The 19789-nt window shown below is 34.9% G+C and overlaps 1 protein-coding gene and 1 pseudogene across 2 annotated transcripts in view; both read right to left on the reverse strand.

Annotated features, from left to right (window-relative positions):
* Nucleotides 1-19789, reverse strand: part of LOC145259965 (centrosomal protein of 70 kDa-like) — an 80707-nt gene that overhangs the window by 54154 nt on the left and 6764 nt on the right. For both annotated transcript variants that reach the window (XM_080117949.1, XM_080117950.1), the window contains exons 3-6: nt 18769-18933; nt 13983-14068; nt 6690-6758; nt 1390-1462 (exon numbers count right to left, since the gene is read on the reverse strand). In XM_080117949.1, coding sequence (XP_079974075.1) covers nt 1390-1462; nt 6690-6758; nt 13983-14068; nt 18769-18933 — 393 coding nt within the window. The remainder of the gene's footprint in view (nt 1-1389; nt 1463-6689; nt 6759-13982; nt 14069-18768; nt 18934-19789) is intronic.
* On the reverse strand, nt 65-181 carry LOC145260013 (5S ribosomal RNA; annotated as a pseudogene).

The following is a 19789-nucleotide window of genomic DNA, read 5'->3' on the forward strand; positions in this document are numbered from 1 at the left end:
TTGTAGCGAGGAGTTCTTTTTACAGGGTGAGGGTGCTGGTTCCATGCCCAACCTTCCCAGAAGGTACATACAGCGCCTAGTCTTCCCAAATGGTCACCCATCTGGTACTGGCTAGGCTCAACGTTGCTTAACTTTGGTGATCTGGCAAGAACCGGTGTGTCAACGTGATTGTGCCATATACAAGGGGAGTGCAATAAGTAATGCCCCTGACCCACTTCCAGTTGTTTGATCTAGCTGAAATTTTGCATGTGCAATGATTTATATCTCTACAGGTTATGTGGCAAATTACAGCTCTGAACTAATTGTGGTTTCTGTTTTACAGGTGTTTGAACTGAGTCAAGTGTGAAATGGAGCGTGTTGAATGTCAAGCAGTGATCCAGTTTTTGTATTTGAAAGGATGCACACCACAGGAGACTTGATGAAATGAAAGAAACTTATAGTGATAATGCCCCATCATATGACCTTGTAAAACTCTGGCATCATGAATTCAAACATGGCCGGAAGTCTGTGGAAACAGCTCCCAAGCCCCCCCGCCCTTCTGCCATTGATGAGGCATCTGTCCGTCAAGTTGAGGCTGCCATTTTGGAAGATCGGCACATTACTATTCGCCAAATTGCCCAAGATGTCAAGATTAGTACAGGGTCTGTGGAAACTATCATTCATGACCATTTGCATATGCATAAGGTGTCTGCCAGATGGATTCCCAGGTTGCTCACAACCCTTTATTCCTCCTAACAAACGGTTCCCCAGGTTGATACAAAACACCTGATGAAGGCCGGAGGGCAAAACGGCTGAAACGTTGTGACTATAACAACCAAGATGAGGAAGTCAGTCCGACAATCTCAATCAATGAAAACACCTCATCTCAAAAATACAGACAATTAGTGTCTCAATATAATTTACACCCCACCCCACCCCCTCCCTCCCTCTCTCTCTCTCTTGATCCATTCTCTAACAGTACGTAAAGCTAAAATATACCTTCTTGGTCTTCTGGCTAGGATCCAAGGGTAGTATCTGTTCTGTCCAAAGATGGTATAATGATATTGTGAGGGTTTCTGTTCGTGCCAGGCATCCATATAATGGAAATATGTCACAGACTCCTATAAGGATATTGGAGATAAACCGTAATAACCAGATATATTCTGACACTATATTAACCAGATTACTTAGATGAATACTTTTACAGTTTTAATAAAAGGACTACAATAATATTGTGGGATCTCTATACACACTGAACATCCACAGAATGCCCAGCAACAATATATTACATATGAAAGATGCTGCTGTGGAATTTCCATAGGTCCAGCTAATAAATAAACAAAATTCCATTTAACAGGTGAGAATAGTTTCAGCATCTTTGAATAAACAATAACAACAAAAAAAACTTACTAAAATGACATCTTGCATCTTTGGGCTCATTTCCTCTTGATTCAAAATTGAGTCTTTGTTTTTGTGTTTGGCTCTGAAAAAAAAAAAATAAATATTAATAGGAAATCCACTTTCTAAGAAGCAATTGAAATTTAGAATTTAAAGTTTAACAGTTGAAAATACCAGACAAGTACAAAAATTTATTTTGTAAACATATCTATTTATTAAAATTAAATTCAATTTTTTTTTTTTTTTTTTTTTTCAAATTTTCGAATAATAAAATGTTTTTCATCAGACAATACAGACAGGTTTTTTTTCTTCGTTTGCGTCATGCTGGAGGTAATGCCTGGCACCTCCTCAAAGGTTGGAAATTGAGGCCGAATGATGATGGAAGTGTGTGTGTGTGTGTGTGTGTTCATTCATTACCTATGGACTCAGAAACGGCCAAGCCAATTTTTTTTAATTTCACATAAATGTACTTGATGTGTCTGGGAGTGTTCTGAGGTTTTGTATCAATAATCGAAAAAAATCCCATTAAAGAAGAAACAGTCATATTTTGACCAAAATTAGCGCTTTTATAACATTACAATGCTTATCATCTCAAAAAAAAACGTGGTTGTCTTCAAGTCTAATTTGAATGGTGACCAATTTTGGAATTCCAGGCATTGTATGTAGGAGAATGTCGACATCTCTCTGCAAGAGTTGCAAAAATCTAACGTCGTCATCTCCCCTAACTGGGATATACATGTAACTGGGAACCACTTGTGAATTTCATACTCCCATAGAACTTCCTTCTTTGGAGGAAGCCAGGTAAACCTACATAGTATTAGTCCCGTTTCCATTTTTTCCACAATATCACGAGTGCATTTGAGAAATTTATCACTGACTGCACAAGCAGGATGGTCTGGCACATAAAATCAACAGTAGATTCTTTGGTAGGACAGGCTTACATTCAAAATGAATGTTTCTGTTTAGAGCACAACTGAACCATAATACTTGACTTTTGCTTTTTAAACTTTGCTTCAAGCAAATAAGCAAATAATTTTATAAAACCAACATTAGGTTTTCTATAGTGTAATATAAACTACAATGTGTGCACCACAGTGAGTCCCCAACTAGAGCAGGCAATCAAATTGATTTGATTGAAAAATAGACGATTTCACTAATTGCAATAACAATAAAAGTATTCAAAGTGTGGAACAATCGTTGATCCTCATTCAATCCAAAACAACATTGGGTCTCCCTGCTAGTTACTATATAGGTCAATTACATAGTGCAGACGATACTAAGAATACAACTGCAAATTACTTTAGACTTCTTTTAGGTCATGGATGATGGAGCAAAAGCATGCAGACCTTGTATATTAAATAAAGGGGTTCTGTCTAAAAAAATTTATACCGATTCCCAAGTTCGGCAAAAAAGATTCCAGAGTTCAACAAGATACACTTGAATAAAATCAGAGATTATATGGATCAAATTTTTGTGAAGATTCAAGATGACAACATTAATCAAATAATCCAAACTAGCAAAACCCCTGGTAATTCCACAGTAGTTGAAAACATTATCACATAGGCAAACAATAGAATGCCCTTCAATAGAATAATCAGTGCAATATAAGTTTCGAACAGACTGTGAATAAAAAAATAAATATTTACATATACAAATATTGAGACCTGCTTGAGATATATTATTACAAGAAATAGAACTATAGTGAGGCATCACTTTTTTTATAAAGATTATAAGGTGGTGGTGGGGTGGGGGTCTGCACTGACCTAGCAAGGTTGAAAATAATTAGCATCCATCTTAAACAATTGTTATTGGCTTTTTTGGAATATTCCATTTACATTCTAAGGAAATTCAGCATTATAATGGTTGGGGTAGTTTGGAATATTCCATTTTCACTATAATGGATTCACGAAAAACACCCGTCTAGCTGAAACCACTATCAGTAATTTTCCCTACTCTTTATCTGTGCCTAAATGAAAACGTAGATTCCATGAACAAAGCTTCTTTCTTAGAAGTGCACGCCTGTGGAATTCTCCTCCGTTTGCCTGTTTCCCACCTGACTACAACTTGGATGTCTTCAAGTCCAACATAAACAAATTTCTGATGAACCGCCCCCTTCAGTAAGACACTTTATCAAATCTCCAATACTAACAATTACTATGATATTATCCCATTGATTACTGTACACGCAATAACCCTTATCCCCGAGTGGCTTCCGGGTCTTGATAAGTGGTGACCTCCAAGTAAAAAAAAAAAAAATGGATGTTCAGACAGCCGTGCTTTTTTTTTTGTTTTGAAAATTTTGAGAGAGAGGAAATGGTTTTAATGATTTTTAACTGATAAACAGTGAATATAAAGGGAGGTAATTTGTTTCTCAACAGGTGCTTGTTAAGCTATTTTTTAAATATATCGTTTTTAAGCAAAAACAATATTATGTACTTAATTGTTATGTTGAAATATATCCAAAAATTACGAAAGTTCATCAAATAGAACAACTGCTATTGTGTTTTTAGTAAAAAAAAAAATCTAATCGTTATAGACAACAAATATTGCAGCCATGACACAAGTAATCTATATATATAAAAGCGAAAATGTATGTATGTATGTATGTATGTACGCTTTTCCTCGATGTCCACAAAAGGCTTCTTTCAGAGGAGCGCTCGCTCGCTTCACAACTTCTTAAAACTTTATATATATCAACCATAAATTGTAATATCTCACACTTAACCACGGAGCTCGCCTGTCTATTTAATTTTATTGACTTTCAAACGTTAATTATTCCACATTTCCCGCATCGCCACACATTACATTTGGTTTTCGGTATAAAAAAACGCGAAACTCAACTCTAATCACAGGCCCAGAGCCAGTGAACGTTTGGTCAATGTCGACTTCGTCATATCAGATGGGGGAGCGGGGTTTTTAAAAACAAACAAACCAATTTATTGACCTCATTAAAAACTGTCCCGCACAAAATTCTAACTGCTGAATACCTATCGCTGTCACGTCAATCAAAAACACACACCTGGGTTTTTTTTTTCACACTTTACTATTTTCCAACTGCGCGTCGTCAAGGATTTTTTTTTTCACACTTTACTATTTTCCAACTGCGCGTCATAAAAGCTTCGGGGTTTTTTTCACGGGCACCTGTTTTTTTTCACACACACCTACAAACACCCGGGAAACGCCGGGTACCCCTCGCTAGTCTATATATAAAAGCGAAAATGTGTGTGTATATGTGTGTATGTATGTATGTTCGCTTTTTGTGTATGTCCGCAAAAGGCTTTTTTCCGGGAAGCAATCGGTCGGCTCACTCCTTCTTAAAAGTTTTTATATGCTATCTAAATGATAATATCTATGACTTAAGAATGAGGGTCGCCTGTCTATTCAATTTGCCAGACTTTGTAAAGCTAAATATTCCACATTTTTGGATCGCTGTGTGTGGATTCAGCTTTTTCGTATAAAAAAATCAAAACTAATTCGAAGCTTGACGCATCGTTCCCGGCGTGATTGTCGGGAACGTCCAAAAGCAATCAGCTTTGATCAATGCGGAGTTTCTCCTTATATCAGACAATTGCTATTCAATTTGGACGATCCCCTTTTTATGGGAAGCTGGTTCCCCACCAGACATCTTAGGGAAACAAACAAAAAAAAACTCCAAAACCTGCCCCACAGTGAAAATTGACTTCATTAAGTCAATAAGTACGGGCACCTGCCAATTCTTAATACTTAAATAAATTCATACATCTTTCCGTTACTATTTCTTGCTGGCCCAACAGTTAACGTCACACGTTTTTTTTTGTACTTTATTTTCCAACTTTGCCTCAAGACTTCGGGTTCGATCCTTCTTACTTACCTATCAAAACTTTTTTTTCACCCCCTCCCGACACAAACATCCGGGCAACGTCGCTTATTCTTTGTTTTGATTTACCCAAAAACTACACACACCTCGAAACACCCAGGCAATGCTGGGTACCCCCGCTAGTTTATAATATAAATCTCACTTGCCTAAAACTTTCGACAGAGGCGACAGATTTTCATGTGACTATATCGTTTTGAAGCTCTGCCTTCGGACAATAAATATCAAAAAATTGGCTAAAAACATTTATTCCTTCACCCTCAACTGCCCACTTTTCTACAAGGAGGGGCCCCTTTTTTCGCCAATATTTTCAAAAGTCATCCTTTCTTTTCGATTGACTAGCCTTAACTAAAGCCTTTGTCACTTCCGGTTTGGTGGTGGTCGTAACAGCAAAGACGTCACGTTTTTTTTTCACATTCTTTTCCTCCTTAATGGTACGGGTTCGAGTCTACCTGCCTGCTTACTACCACTTCTTTTTTTTTTTTGCTCAATAACACATATATTTCCAAACACCGAGGCAACGCCGGGCACCCAGGCTAGTCTAAAATATTCTTTTCAGAGCTATGTCCTACTGTCTACTTTATAACATCTTTAAAAAAAATGCAATTTTCTATAAAAATTACTTATTACTAGAAATAATGTTCTATTCAATGATTTTTCATAATTTTTGGATATATCACTATTTTCGGTATGACAATTAAGTGCATCATATTGTTTTTGCTTAAAACAACATATTTTTAAAATCAATCTGTCGACTGTATCTTAACAAATGTTTGCGATGATGATGTTTTTTTTTGCGGTGATGATGATGATTTTTTGTGATGATGATGGTTTTTTTTGTGACATTGGACAAGTAAATTAATATTTAGATAATTAAAAAAAATGTAATTCCTTTTCATGGATATCAACTACGAACCCAAACCCTATGAGATTATTGTATCCATTTTTGACCCAGTAGTAAGTTATACAATTGATATTAAAATTCAAATCAATCAAAATACTACTGTTGATCAGAGGAAAAAAAATGTCTTTTTGTTTCATGATTCTATTTGAAATGATGTATGTACTTGTGATGAAATGAAAATTATCATATTTCAAAACTCACGTAAATTGATCAAGTAGTTTTTATTTGTAAATAAGAAAAGCAAATTTTATGAGTATCCAAGGAGTGACTGTCTTGCCAGGCATTTTGAACAAACATCTCAAAAATCAAGGAAGATAATTTAACAATACTTCATACTGGATTTACGTGGTAATGCCTATGACTTTCCATTAATCACTTAAAAATAAAAATGATTTTCTTTATAAAAATAAAATTACTTGATTGATGTATGTGATTTTTGGAATATTCGTACATCAACAAGTTTTTTTTGTTTTTTGTTTTTATTTTGTATGGAATTCTGAACAACGACCATCTATCCAGAATCCAGGTTTTTCTACAGGTTCCAGTAAAACTTACCGATAATATTCCAAGTCTTTTTCCAAAGACTGGATTCTGGATTCATATGAATTGACAATGTCCAATAATCTGTAAAAAGAAAAGGTTTTGGATTAATTTCCAAAGTAATATATAATCATGATAACCATGTTGAATCTGATAAATAAAAGCAGGTTATTTGACAGTATTGTAGCCTACAGGGAAGCAGTTCTATGGTAATACATTTCTTGAACAGGAACCCTGTTTATCAAAACTCCAAGCATCCTCAAAGAATAATTGTCTGAGTAACCAAAACAATACAAATAAAAGTGTGGATTTGGAAGAAAATGATATTTTAATTTATTTTGTACTTATATCTACAGCTAAATTGATTGCTGCAGCTTCTGCACTATAAATTTTGTTAGATAGGGGGGATGACTTCATGGAAGGTGGCAGGATTTGTTTTGATCTAGGAATGGTTTGTAGTCTAAGTAGTAAAGTTGGCAGAGTTAGAAGCTAAGAGGAAATTTCTGAGTGCGTATTATGTTGGATTAGAGAAAGGTTTATTTGGGTTTCAGTGATAAATTTTTTTATGCGTAAGCTAAAAGGTTTAATAGCTTTTGTGTTTTGTTTTTAATGAGTTTTAATGAATTGTAGAAACATGACATGATTGAAAGCAAGGTTTGTTGGGTACAGGGCAAGTTATGCGTAATATTGTTATATGATATCATATACATTATAGGAAGAGAGATTGAACAGGCAAAGAGAAATAAAGATAAAGTGAGAGAAAGAAATAAATAAAAAAGAAATAAAATCCACCCAAATAGTGATGAATAAAATAAGGAGGTAAGGCCATAGCACCTTTGAAAGAAATCAGACCCCTCCCCTTCTTGGCAGACTACCAGTCTGTCTGCCAAACGAAGAGGATAACAATGATGATGATGATGAGAGATAACTCATAACAGACTATCCACACGGACAAAAAGGCCAACGACTACCAAAGGCTCGGGTGTTTATGATGATGATGATGATGATGATGATGGTGGTGGTGGTGGTGGTGGCTGATGACTCCTAGGGACAGATAAGCCCCAATGGGCAAGAAGTGCAGACCTCTCCATCCCACTCTAATGCTGCTTAATGGTTAAAGCCTTTAGAAAAATAAAATTCCCAAACTAACTTGAAGCATAAAAACATTTATCCAAAATTACCTGATTCGGCATTGAATAACGTGAAAAAGGGTTGACATGTCATAAAGCGAAACAACCAAACCAAAGATCATGAATAAATATTTGAAGATTTAAAAAACTTTTACCAAAATGACTGGATTCAGCATTAAATAACCCAAAAATTGTTGATATGCAATAAAACAAAACGGTAATTGTACAGTTCAATCAAGACATTCAAAAATGAAAATATCGAAAAAAGGTTATATTGTACGTATCCGTTTTGGACTGAAGATCTCCGAAAAAAAATTTCATTCAATTTGATCGAGAAGTTTTTTTTACAGCAGAAAAACTTGTTCTTATGAGAGCACGTTGAAGTCAGCCATTATGGAATTTGTTGAACATGCCATGGGGAGATAACTCCATGTAAAGCGCCGATACCCCCTCCCCATCTTTAATACTAGCTTTTCTTCCTAAAAATCGAACCTTTGGCTCGGTATCATAACAAATTGTTTTTTCGCTGTAAAAAAAAAAAAAAAAAACTAATTGATGAAATTAAGTGAAATTTTATTTTTTTGGAGAACTTCGTTCCATAACAGATACATGCAATATAACCTTTTTCCTGATATTTTCATTTTTTAATGTCGATTAAACTGCACAAGTACCAACAAAACAACCAAATCAAGCATCATGAATAAATATTTGGAGATATAAAACACTTTTTACCAAAATTACTGGGTTTGTCAGTAAATAACCCAAAAGAGGGTTGATATGCCATAAACCAAATCAAACTTAATTGAATTGTGATTAAGTAATTGCTTTTATTTGTAATTTATTGATTTAAATTCTTTTAACTTTGCCAGCTAAGCTATCAGGTTTTCAGAAAGCAGACAAGAATTGACTTGTCTACCTTAGATAAGCCGTTGTTTTTATTTTTATTTATTTATTTTTGTTTAGCAAAGAAATCAATACTTTGAGTATTTCAAAAGGAAAAAAATAATAATTGAAAACCAGGAGAAAACACATGCAAGGAAAAAGAAAAAAAAGAAATTAGGAGTAGAAATTTAAAAACCACAGTTTAGTGGCCTGAACAGAATGCACGGAAAAATTATGTACAGACAATAAAAAACGTGTTTCTTTTTTTTTAAGATTATGACATGATGAAACTTTTAGAGTTAAAATATCTTTTTCTTCAGTGTTTGCCCTGTTAATTGCAATATGTTGCTGATCCTATGCTATTCTTGGAGGTTCACTCTCCCAGGCTTTACATCTTCTTTTTGAGACGGGGTTAGTTTCTTGTTAATTGTCTGAGGCACTCTACCAGGGCATGCCGACGGTGTGGGCCAGGCATTTTTTACAGGCCAGAATGCTCTTCCTCTAGGACGCTGGCTCTTTAAACCCACTTTCCGACCCTTGTGTCACATCTTCAGGTTGTGGAAGAGAAGAAAACAATTTTTAAATGAGTAAATATGCTAGTGTTTCCAAGATGGTAACATATCATGCTTCCATTTTGGAAATACGTTGACACTACTAGCATATATATGTTTTTTTTTTAAGTATTTTTTTTGCATGCATAATACTAAATAGATTTTAACTCCAAAAGTTTCATCATGTCATAATTTAAAAAAATAAAAAATAAATAAATAAAACATTTTTATTGCCTTTACATCATTTTTTATTACATTCTGTTCAGGCCACTAAACTGCAGTTTTTACCAGTAGAATTCTTTAAAAATGCTGTTTTGTTAAATACATTAAATAAATAATTGATGCTGAAAACTCGGTTTGACACAACGTTTTTGGATTTTTGAGATGAGGAATGATAATTCATATTATTTGGATTATTCAAACTATCGTTCTCATCTTGAGTGTTATTTGCACAATGTTTCGGTTGATGTAACCTCTGACCTTCTTCAGGTGTATCTTGTCCAACTCAGAAGGACCTATTCTGTAGTGGATAAAGTACTTGGTAGAATTCAGTTGTAAGTTACGCTCTTCTGGAGGTTGAAGGTTCAATCCTCAGTGTAGGTCATACTCAAAATACAATTGCCAATTGCTAAAGCTTTCTACTCAGTCATGAATGACGGAATGAGAGCATGCTACCCCCATGAATTAAATTAAAGGCTCCATTCAAACTTCTGTGCAGATCCCAGAGTTCAACAGAAAGATTCCAGAGTCTGACAGAAAGATTTCAGAGTCTGACAGAAAGATTCCAGAGTTCGACAGAAAGATTCCAGAGTTCGACAGAAAGATTCCAGAGTTTGAAAGAAAGATTCCAGAGTTTGAAAGAAAGATTTCAGAGTTCGACAGAAAGATTTCAGAGTTCGACAGAAAGATTCCAGAGTTCGACAGAAAGATTCCAGAGTTCGACAGAAAGATTCCAGATTTCGACAGAAAGATTCCAGAGTCCGACAGAAAGATTCCAGAGTCCGACAGAAAGATTCCAGAGTTCGACAGAAAGATTTCAGAGTTCGACAAGATACATCTGAAGAAGGTCAAAGGTTACATGAGTTGAAACATTATGTTAATAATACCGAAGATAAGAACAATAATCCAAATAATCCAAATCAGTTTGACATTTCTGATCCGCTGACAACTGATTGAGAGAGACAGAAACTCAAAAGGTACGGACCAACACTAATTATGGACGTTTAACAGCAACAAAAACAACATTATTGTTTTAAACTAAAGAACTGACTGCACTAATATGCATAAGAGTGTGATGAGTGTGCGTGTGAGCACATACAGTTATAGGGGTTAAACAGATAAGTTGCATTGATTAAAGAGGGAGAATAATACACACATTGTCTGGTGAAAACAATTTGATGCGAGTAAACAATACAAGATATAGGTATTATTGTCGTTCTATTCTTAATAGCATGGATACCCGGCATTGCCTGGAACATAAATTATTGCTAGTGGTTATTCTTTGGTGGGCCATTATGTTTTCAGAAAAGTGAAAGCAACAAAAACATTATCAAGTGCAATTTTACTACAGTAGGAGCATCCATATGAGAAATTTGAAAATCTGTTGAAAAAAACAGATAACACGATGCAAGATTTGTTAGGGCTGAATCGATTACTGCAGCTTCTGCACTATAAATGGATGCTTTGTTGGATAAGTGTTTTGGGGATTTTTTTTTTTTATATGGAGGTCACCACTTATCAAGGCCCGGAGGCCACTCGGGGATAAGGGTTATTGCATGTACAGTAATACATGGGATAATATCGAAGTAATTGCTAGTAATGGAGATTTAATAAAGTGTCTTACTTAAGGGGGCAGTTTATCAGGAATTTGTTTATGTTGGACTTGAAGACATCCAAGTTGTAGTCAGGTGGGAAACAGGCAAACGGAAGAGAGTTCCACAGGCGTGCACTTCTAAGAAAGAAGCTTTGTTCATGGAATCTACGTTTTGATTTAGGCACAGATAAAGAGTGGGGAAAATTACTGACAGTGGCTTCAGCTAGACGGGTGTTTTTCATGAAAGATTGGCGAGCACTTCCCATGGAAATAACAATAAAACAACAGGCTCGCAACGTCCCTTCTGTCGGAGAGAGATTGCAGGGAAGAGAAAAGGGCATCCCACACTAGGCTACAAAGTCTATTTTGTACACTGTTAAGGCAGGATAGGCTGTTTTTAGCAGCTCCTGCCCAGATATAGCAGCAGTACTTCATCCTTGGTTTGGTTTTGTTCTGGATGGCAGCACATGCTATGCTGTTACCCATTTTGGACTCACCTGTATATATGTGTACATGTTCTGGGTAATTTTGTTGGATAAGGAGGACGATTTCCTGGAAAGTGGCAGGATTTGATTTAATCTTGGGATGATTTGTAGTTCATGTAGTTCAATTGGCTTAGTTAGAAACCAAGGGTGAATTTCCAACAGCATATTACGTTAGATTAGAGAAAGGTTTATTTGGGTTTCAGTGATAAATTTTTTTATGCGTAAGCTAAAAGGTTTAATAGCTTTTGTGTTTTGTTTTTAATGAGTTTTAATGAATTGTAGAAACATGACATGATTGAAAGCAAGGTTTGTTGGGTACAGGGCAAGTTATGCGTAATATTGTTATATGATATCATATACATTATAGGAAGAGAGATTGAACAGGCAAAGAGAAATAAGGATAAAGTGAGAGAAAGAAATAAATAAAAAAGAAATAAAATCCAGCCAAATAGTGATGAATAAAATAAGGAGGTAAGGCCATAGCACCTTTGAAAGAAATCAGACCCCTCCTCTTGGCAGACTACCAGTCTGTCTGCCAAACAAAGAGGATGACAATGATGATGATGAGAGATAACTCATAACAGACTATCCACACGGACAAAAAAGCCAACTACTTGTTATTGTGAAAACATGATGTGATTGAAAGCAGGCTTTGTTGTGTCCACAGCAAGTTGATGTAATATTGTACTGCAAGTCTTTCATGTCTCAAGAAGAGAGAATAAACAGACAAATAGAAATAAAGATAAGTGAGAGAAATAAATAAAAGAGAAATAAAATCCAACCAAATAGCGATGAATAACAAGCCACGTGTGCGTGGTTCCCCTCTGGTGCTGCATGTGGGATGACGCCACAAAAAATAGTGAAGAAATGACGAATGTGAGAAATTTGATGGGCTAACGTTGCCTTCACATTTTCGCCAAGTTTCAAAAAAATCTAATAAATGGAACAAAAGTTATGGGATATTAAAGTGTAATTTTTTGCAATTTGGGGGTATTTGTGACCCCTTTTGAGCTCCTGGGAATGCCAAATCCCAGTGAAAATGAATAATGGTGAAGTTTCAGGCCTTAACACATGTATATTTGTGTTGACCGCCGTAAAAAATCACTATATAGTCAGACATATCAAGTTTTTGTTGAGAAATATGAAAAAAGAGCCCCAAAAAGGGGCGTTTTTAGCACTTAAAGTCCCCGGGGACGTGAATCAGAATTTTGCCAGGGTCATCCATACTGGATTTATATCAAGAACAATGGGTTACATATTTTGGCCAAGTTTCAGAAAAATTTAATAGATGGATCAAAAGTTATGGGGCAAAACGTGTCATTTTTGGCCATTTTGGGACATTTTTGCCCTTTTTTGAGCCCCTGGGGATGCAACAGGAATTTTTGCAAAAAGATTTTTTACTGTGCCCATCTATTTAATAAAATACAATTTGTGGCAAAATTTCAAGAAAAACTAATGGACGGTTATCTGGCAATCGTCTGGACTAACGGATGCATGGACGCTCGGACATACAGACGTCACTGAAAATATAGATCCCTCTCCAATAAATCGGGGGACCAAAATAAGGAGGTTAAGCCATAGCACCTTGAAAAAAAATCATTTGGGGAGGTGACGATGATGAAACAGATATTGACGTCGACTGACATTCAAAACCTTGTACAATTCATACAAATTTACATTCTGTTCAAATACAAGGTCCATTCTAAAAGTAATGCCTTCTATTTTTTATTCCACCTGAATGGATCAGAGAGGATTGCAGATTGCATTTTTATGTTGATTGAAAGCAACCCCTGTCATGGACGTGTGTCAGAAGCAGAGATGGGTCATTGAATTCCTAGCAAAAAAAGTGCATTGAGAATGGTGGTAACTATGTAGAAAATAAATTCTGTCACTTCTGGAACAACCTTCATATGACGAAGCATGCGCCAGATATCCATGCATAGCTATCATTCATCGCTGGCAAAAGTTTATCGAGAATAGTGGTGACTATGTAGAAAAATAAATTCTGCAGCACAAAAGGTCACTCATTTTAATGGTACCACTCCTGTCTTCGTAGCTCTTCAACTTGTGACTTAAAAAAATATGAGGCTTTACTTTTGGAATGACCCTTGTAACCAACTGTAGTTATGCAGTCCTGCTTAGGCAACAAGTAATATGGAAACATTTTAAAATCATAATCAAAATCAGCAAAGGGAATAAGTCATTTTTAATTGAAAAATAAAAAAAAAAAATAAAAGTTATGTCAGAACAACTAAAATTTTATTTCTTTCACTGTATAAGTTTTAAAAAAAGTGTAGACAAATGAAAATTAAAAACTAAAAGAATGTCACTGTATCCTGGATAACGCCAGGTGGATAAAACTAATATAAACCATTCTGTGTTATTATTTATCATCAAAGAGGATAAATTTCTTATTTGTAAAAAACATGAAAAGATGAGATTCTTACTTTTCGTCCATTAATGAATGAATCGTAGCTGTCCGTTTCTGGAACTCAGCCAGGATGTCTTCACGAGGAGGAAGTGATGTCTTGCTCTGAAAAAAGAAATGAAAAGAAAGAGAACTCTTGAGACCGACATCATAACGTTATCGATGTGGCAGGTGTTCTTTAATCGTACCTTGTCTCGTTACAAGTTGGCCTGTTGATCATCTTTACCCACTGTGTTTTCATGGAGAGGCGCTTTTCCTCTCGATCGAATTGTCTTTTTTTCCATGTGTAGGGAGTCTCCGGGTACATCAATCACTCCGCTGGTCCTTGCGGCTTGCTGAAAAATCAAGAGTCCTCACCACAACAAACAGAACTCCGGGTTATAACACTAACAAACTATTTATTGTTTTCATTACTTCATAACAACTACTGTCTAATTTGAGGCGACTGACTATAGCAGTGAACGATGTAAGACCAGACCAGTAAAGTCACAGAGTTCCCATTAACACAGGCTAGTTCCCATCATAACATCAGGCCCCGAAGGGCTCCCAAACTCGGGGCGCTTGACTAGCCCAGCCGTTCGGTTTGCTGGTTACGACTCTTCTGTTTAGAATTCCTTTTTCTAAATCCAACCCCTTTTTCCCACCTCTCCTTCAGAGAGTGGTTACAAACACCTTTCTTTCTTTCTCTTAGAGCTTATCTCTACCAAACCTCAACCCCCACCTGCACCGAGGTTTTTATTTATTAATGATTAGGCGTGATTAGTCACCCCAAGTCGAACAATGCCTGGCGGCGACCCCTACCCTTGACCCCCATTCTTCATACCTATCAACAGAGGTTTTCAAAACAACCCTTCATGTTAACAGATATATAACAACAATGAGATAAAAACAATTAATAATTGCTTTTTCTCTTTCTGACAAAATCCCATAGACATTTCTGTTTAGACAACATCAAACCATCATCATCATTAGAATTCAGCCGTGCAAATTCCTCTGAATTCGTGTCGACTAGCAAGGTCACTTGGCATCGCCCGGTTCCCATCGGGTCACAACATCATTGAACCCCACTTGCATTTTCAACATCATTTTAGCATTTTAGAAGGTAAGAAACATATATATACAAATATACTGCATCCATAATAAGGTCACAATGATGGTACAAACTTCAGGAGGAACTGATTCATACAACACATTCATAACAAACACTCGTCTAGCTACAACCAATACCAACAATTTCCTTTACACTCTAGTTGAGCCTAAACTAAACAAAAATTCCATTAGAAATGTATTTTTAATTACATCTGCCAGCATGTGGAACACAATACCATGGAACTGCTTCCAAGCTGACTATAACATGATTGTTTTCAAATCCAACGTAAACAAGTTCTTCTTGAATTGTCCTCTTATATAATTAATTCCTACCTAGTTTTTGCTATACCAAAAGTATCACCAGTACTAGTTAAATTACTGAAGTTAAGCTACATTGAGTCTGGCCAGTAACAAATGGGTGATCATTAGGGCTATGACAACAACATATTCTTTTCCTTGTTTTGATTCTCTGGTAAATATCCATTGATATCTTATATGTTTTTATGTAGAGTGATGTGGTTCTCGGTTGATTAATTGTGTCTTTGTCAGATATATACTCGAGAGTCAAAACAATGAAAAGAATATGCTGTTGTCATATATGAATATCAGATACTGTAGGTAGGTAGGACAGCAACACCTCCTTGAAAACAACTGCAAAACTAACATTGTCATATAGTAGGTAAGAAACAAAGATATATACAAATCCTGCATGTTAAAATGATGGTATGAACTTCAAGAGGAACTCCTGTTCATGTGTCATGAGAGGACATTTTCCTCTTTAAAATATGGAGAAATTACAATTTCTTACATAAATAATAATATAAAATATAATCTGTATAATTATAAAACTCAAATGATCTTGTAACGATGTATGTAACCCACTTTCCGGTTTACGACATCCGGTTGCGCATGCGCGCATGACCTGCGCACTGAAATATTAACGTTATTATTTCGAAATTATTATTTAACATGGGAAGAGTGGGGTTTAAAATAAACAAAAAACAAAAGAACAATTGGGACGCTAAAATATTAACGTTATTATTTCGAAATTATTATTTATTTAACATTGGAAAAGTGGGGTTTAAAATAACTTGAACGGAATACAGAAATGAACAATGTAAAAAAAAAAAAAAGCAGATATATCAAAATTTGAATTTAACTATAAGTATTATGGTATCTGTTCAGTGCACATTTACCTATAAGTATGGCCAACCACTTATAATTCATAACTGTAAAAAAAAATTTTTTCCAAAAATAATCAATTATAATAAACAGAACAACTCATAGAAATCTATCTATATTCTTTCTTCATTTTAATATACTTTCGTAGAAATGTTTCTGTGATTTAAAAAAAAAAAACTATAAATAAATAATATAATGTATAATAATATAAAACTTTTACTATTAAAATACATTATATTACAATTAGAAAATAAAAAGATTCTTTTTAAGTGTTTTGAGTCTAAAAATAGAACAGGAAAGTGTTCTTTTTCCAAGGGCTCCAGAAAGTTCCAAGTCATAGTGTTCTATTTTAGAAATTCTAGGAAGTTCCATCCATGACACTAATAGCGTCATAACTTGAGTTATTAAATCAGCTCAGAGAAGGAACACTATTTTGAGGCAATCTTTAAACTATTTATGACTGTTGTCAATTTTTTTCCTGGGATAAAATCCACTTGTAAAAAATTCTTGAAACAAGCCAATTGCAAACACCTTCACAAAGAACTGGACTCTTGGTAAATATTGATTTTCCGATCTTATGTCCTGACCAAAGTAATATATTATTATTTTTCAAACTTGATTATTATTTACATTGCGTAAAAGCTAAATTAACCTAAAACCAGATTTATCCCCCTTACAGATTTTTTCTTGTAAATATTTGTTTTCACTGTTTATCTGTTCAATAAATTCTCTGAATTTTCTCTTTAGATTTTTTCAATATATGTTGTGAGACATTTTCTTGCACATAACATTATGCAACACATCCATAATAAACACTCGTCTATCTACAACCATTGCCAACAATTTCCCTTACTATGCATCTGAGCATAAAACAAAACAAAAATTCCATGAGTAATGCTTTTTTCCCAGAACTGCCTGCCTACAAAACACAATACTGCAGAACTGCTTCCAAGCTGACTATAACATGGTTGTTTTCAAGTTCAACATCTGCAAAACTAACATTGTCATTTATCCTAACCACGATATACATGCAACTGAGGACAACTTGTGAATTTAATATTCCATAGACACTTCCTCCTTCGGGGAAGCTGGCTCAGCAAATCCGGGGTAAATGCTGCACCAGGTCAGGTCAAGGTAGATTAGTTTAGAACTTCATTTCTAAAAACCATCGAATACATGCTAGCGTGTAGAACAGAAGTTAAACAAATAACGATGATTTACTTACTCCTCCCTAGCGATTCAACGTTGAATACATCCTTGGGCCCCACCCCAAAAATTTAATTTTATAAAATGCAAGCGAGATGTCCTGTGAAATATATTTGTTTTAAATAGCTGAGTGGTCTTGTCTACAGCATTTAATTAATAATCTGGTATGTCATCTTACTGAATGGTGTTCATGGTCGGAGCTGGTAAACCTTGTGAGGCTTCGGCATAACTTTCAGCATCTCTCCCAGGCAGCTATACTAGTTGATATTTATGGCTTAACCAGCCAATCATATTCTTGCAAGGAAGAACCCTGATGTTCTTATATTCATAATATCAGGAAAATAAAAAAAAAAAAGAATATGATGTCATAGAATTGATGAAAAATGTTCAAGGATTCCTCATTTAATCCTGGGTAACACAAAGTTACCCTGCTAGCATAATATACTAGCAAGGAGACCCAACATTGCCTGGGATTGAATGAGGATCAATAAATGTTTCACATTCCCATATCTTTATTCTCATCGAAATCGGTGAAATCGCCCATTTTTCAATCAAATCGATTGATTGCCTGCTCTAGTTGAGGATCCATCGCAGTGCACCAAGGGGAAGTTTCACATGACTCCTCACAGTGATTTAGTCCACAATACATTTTAGTTTATATTGCACTGTAGAGAACCCACAGTTGATTTTATAAAATTATATAATGGCTTGAATTAAAGTTTAAAATGCAAAAGTCAAGTATCATGGTTCAATTGTGCTCTAAACAGAAACATTCATTTAGAACACGCCCCTGTCATATCAAAGAACATACTGTTGATTTTATATGCCTGGCCTTACCGCTTGTGCGGTGATAATGGCTTGAATTTAAGTTTAAAATAAAAAGTCAAGTATCATGGTACAATTGTGCTTTAAATAGAAACATTCATTCCGAACATTCCCCTATCATATCAAAGATCCTACTGTTGATTTTATATGTCGGACCTTTCAGTTTGTGTGGTAATAAAACTTCCTAAATGAAATTGTGATGTTAGGCTGTGTAAGGTGTTAACTTTGATCCAAATCGCCTGTTCCATTTTTAATCGGATTATTTTGATTATCGATATTTATCGAAGACATTCTGATACAAAACCTATCTAAGAACACTGCCAGGCACATAAAGTACATTTGCGTGAAATTTCATAAAAACCGGCACAGTTGTTTCAGAGTCCATAAAAGTTCCTTTTATATAATAGTAGAGATAATGTGTAAAATTCAAATTTGTTTTTATCAAGAAATAATGAGGAAAAAAAAATAAAGATGAGAAAGCCACCACCACCACCACAACTCACCTTAGCTTTATCCGTTTGTAATTCTCTTTTTAAATTATCAACTTCTCCTTGAAGTCTGTCACATCGAAATTTCAAGCCGATATCAGCTGCATCACCAGCTGCATTTGGGTATCTCTCCTCGATAAGGGACGATTCTGCAAAAATGCTTGGAAGACAATGGCTATTCTAAAAAGGAAAAGCATAAGAAAACGAATGAGGAAAATATTTTGTCGATTGATAATAAAAAAAATATATGATACAATTTTTTTAAGCCTGTTAATACATACAACAACAAAAACATAAAAAGAATGATACCAAACAAATATAAAAGCCATGGGGTTCAGAAGAAAGATCTGAGCGCCATGACTGACAAAGGCTAATTTTTTTTTTTTAACATATTTCTTGTTAGATGAATGATTCAAGACGTCATCCTACTAAGGAAGTCATTCCTAAGGAATAAGTTTGAATCCTGTATGAGTCTAATTTTTCAATTTGTGGTAATCTTTGATTATTCCTAGCCCCACGGACTAAATCATCATTTATTATTCATATAAACAATAGCATTAACAAATAAAAAGAATCTATTACATAGCATACTATATATATGCGTGTGTGTGTAAGTTTATAAGAAAATAATCCTTAGCAGGTGGCTCAATTACCACACATTATTACATAATGCAAGAATGATATTAAATATAAAAGCCATGGGGCTCAGAAGAAAAATCTGAGTGCCATGATTGGCAGAGGCTACATGAATGTTACCACACACTCCTTGATTGTCCATATTTTCATATCTCTATTAATTAGAGCCTTGGCACATGTTAAATATTTAGTGCATTACTCGTGAGCATAAATAAGTGCAGTTATATTAAAGTGTCATTAAAGTACTTGTAAAACAGGTACAGAAATACAACATTGATTCAAATTCAATGTAAATTAAATTAGAAATGAAATCAACTTTAAATAATATTTCTAAATAGAACAATTAAAACGATTCTATTATACCAAACAGTTAATAAAATCGAGCTAATTATTAAAATAG

This window comes from Euprymna scolopes, chromosome 35 (genome assembly GCF_053919585.1).
Source record: "Euprymna scolopes isolate OS-2025 chromosome 35, ASM5391958v1, whole genome shotgun sequence".
Taxonomy (NCBI): domain Eukaryota; kingdom Metazoa; phylum Mollusca; class Cephalopoda; order Sepiida; family Sepiolidae; genus Euprymna; species Euprymna scolopes.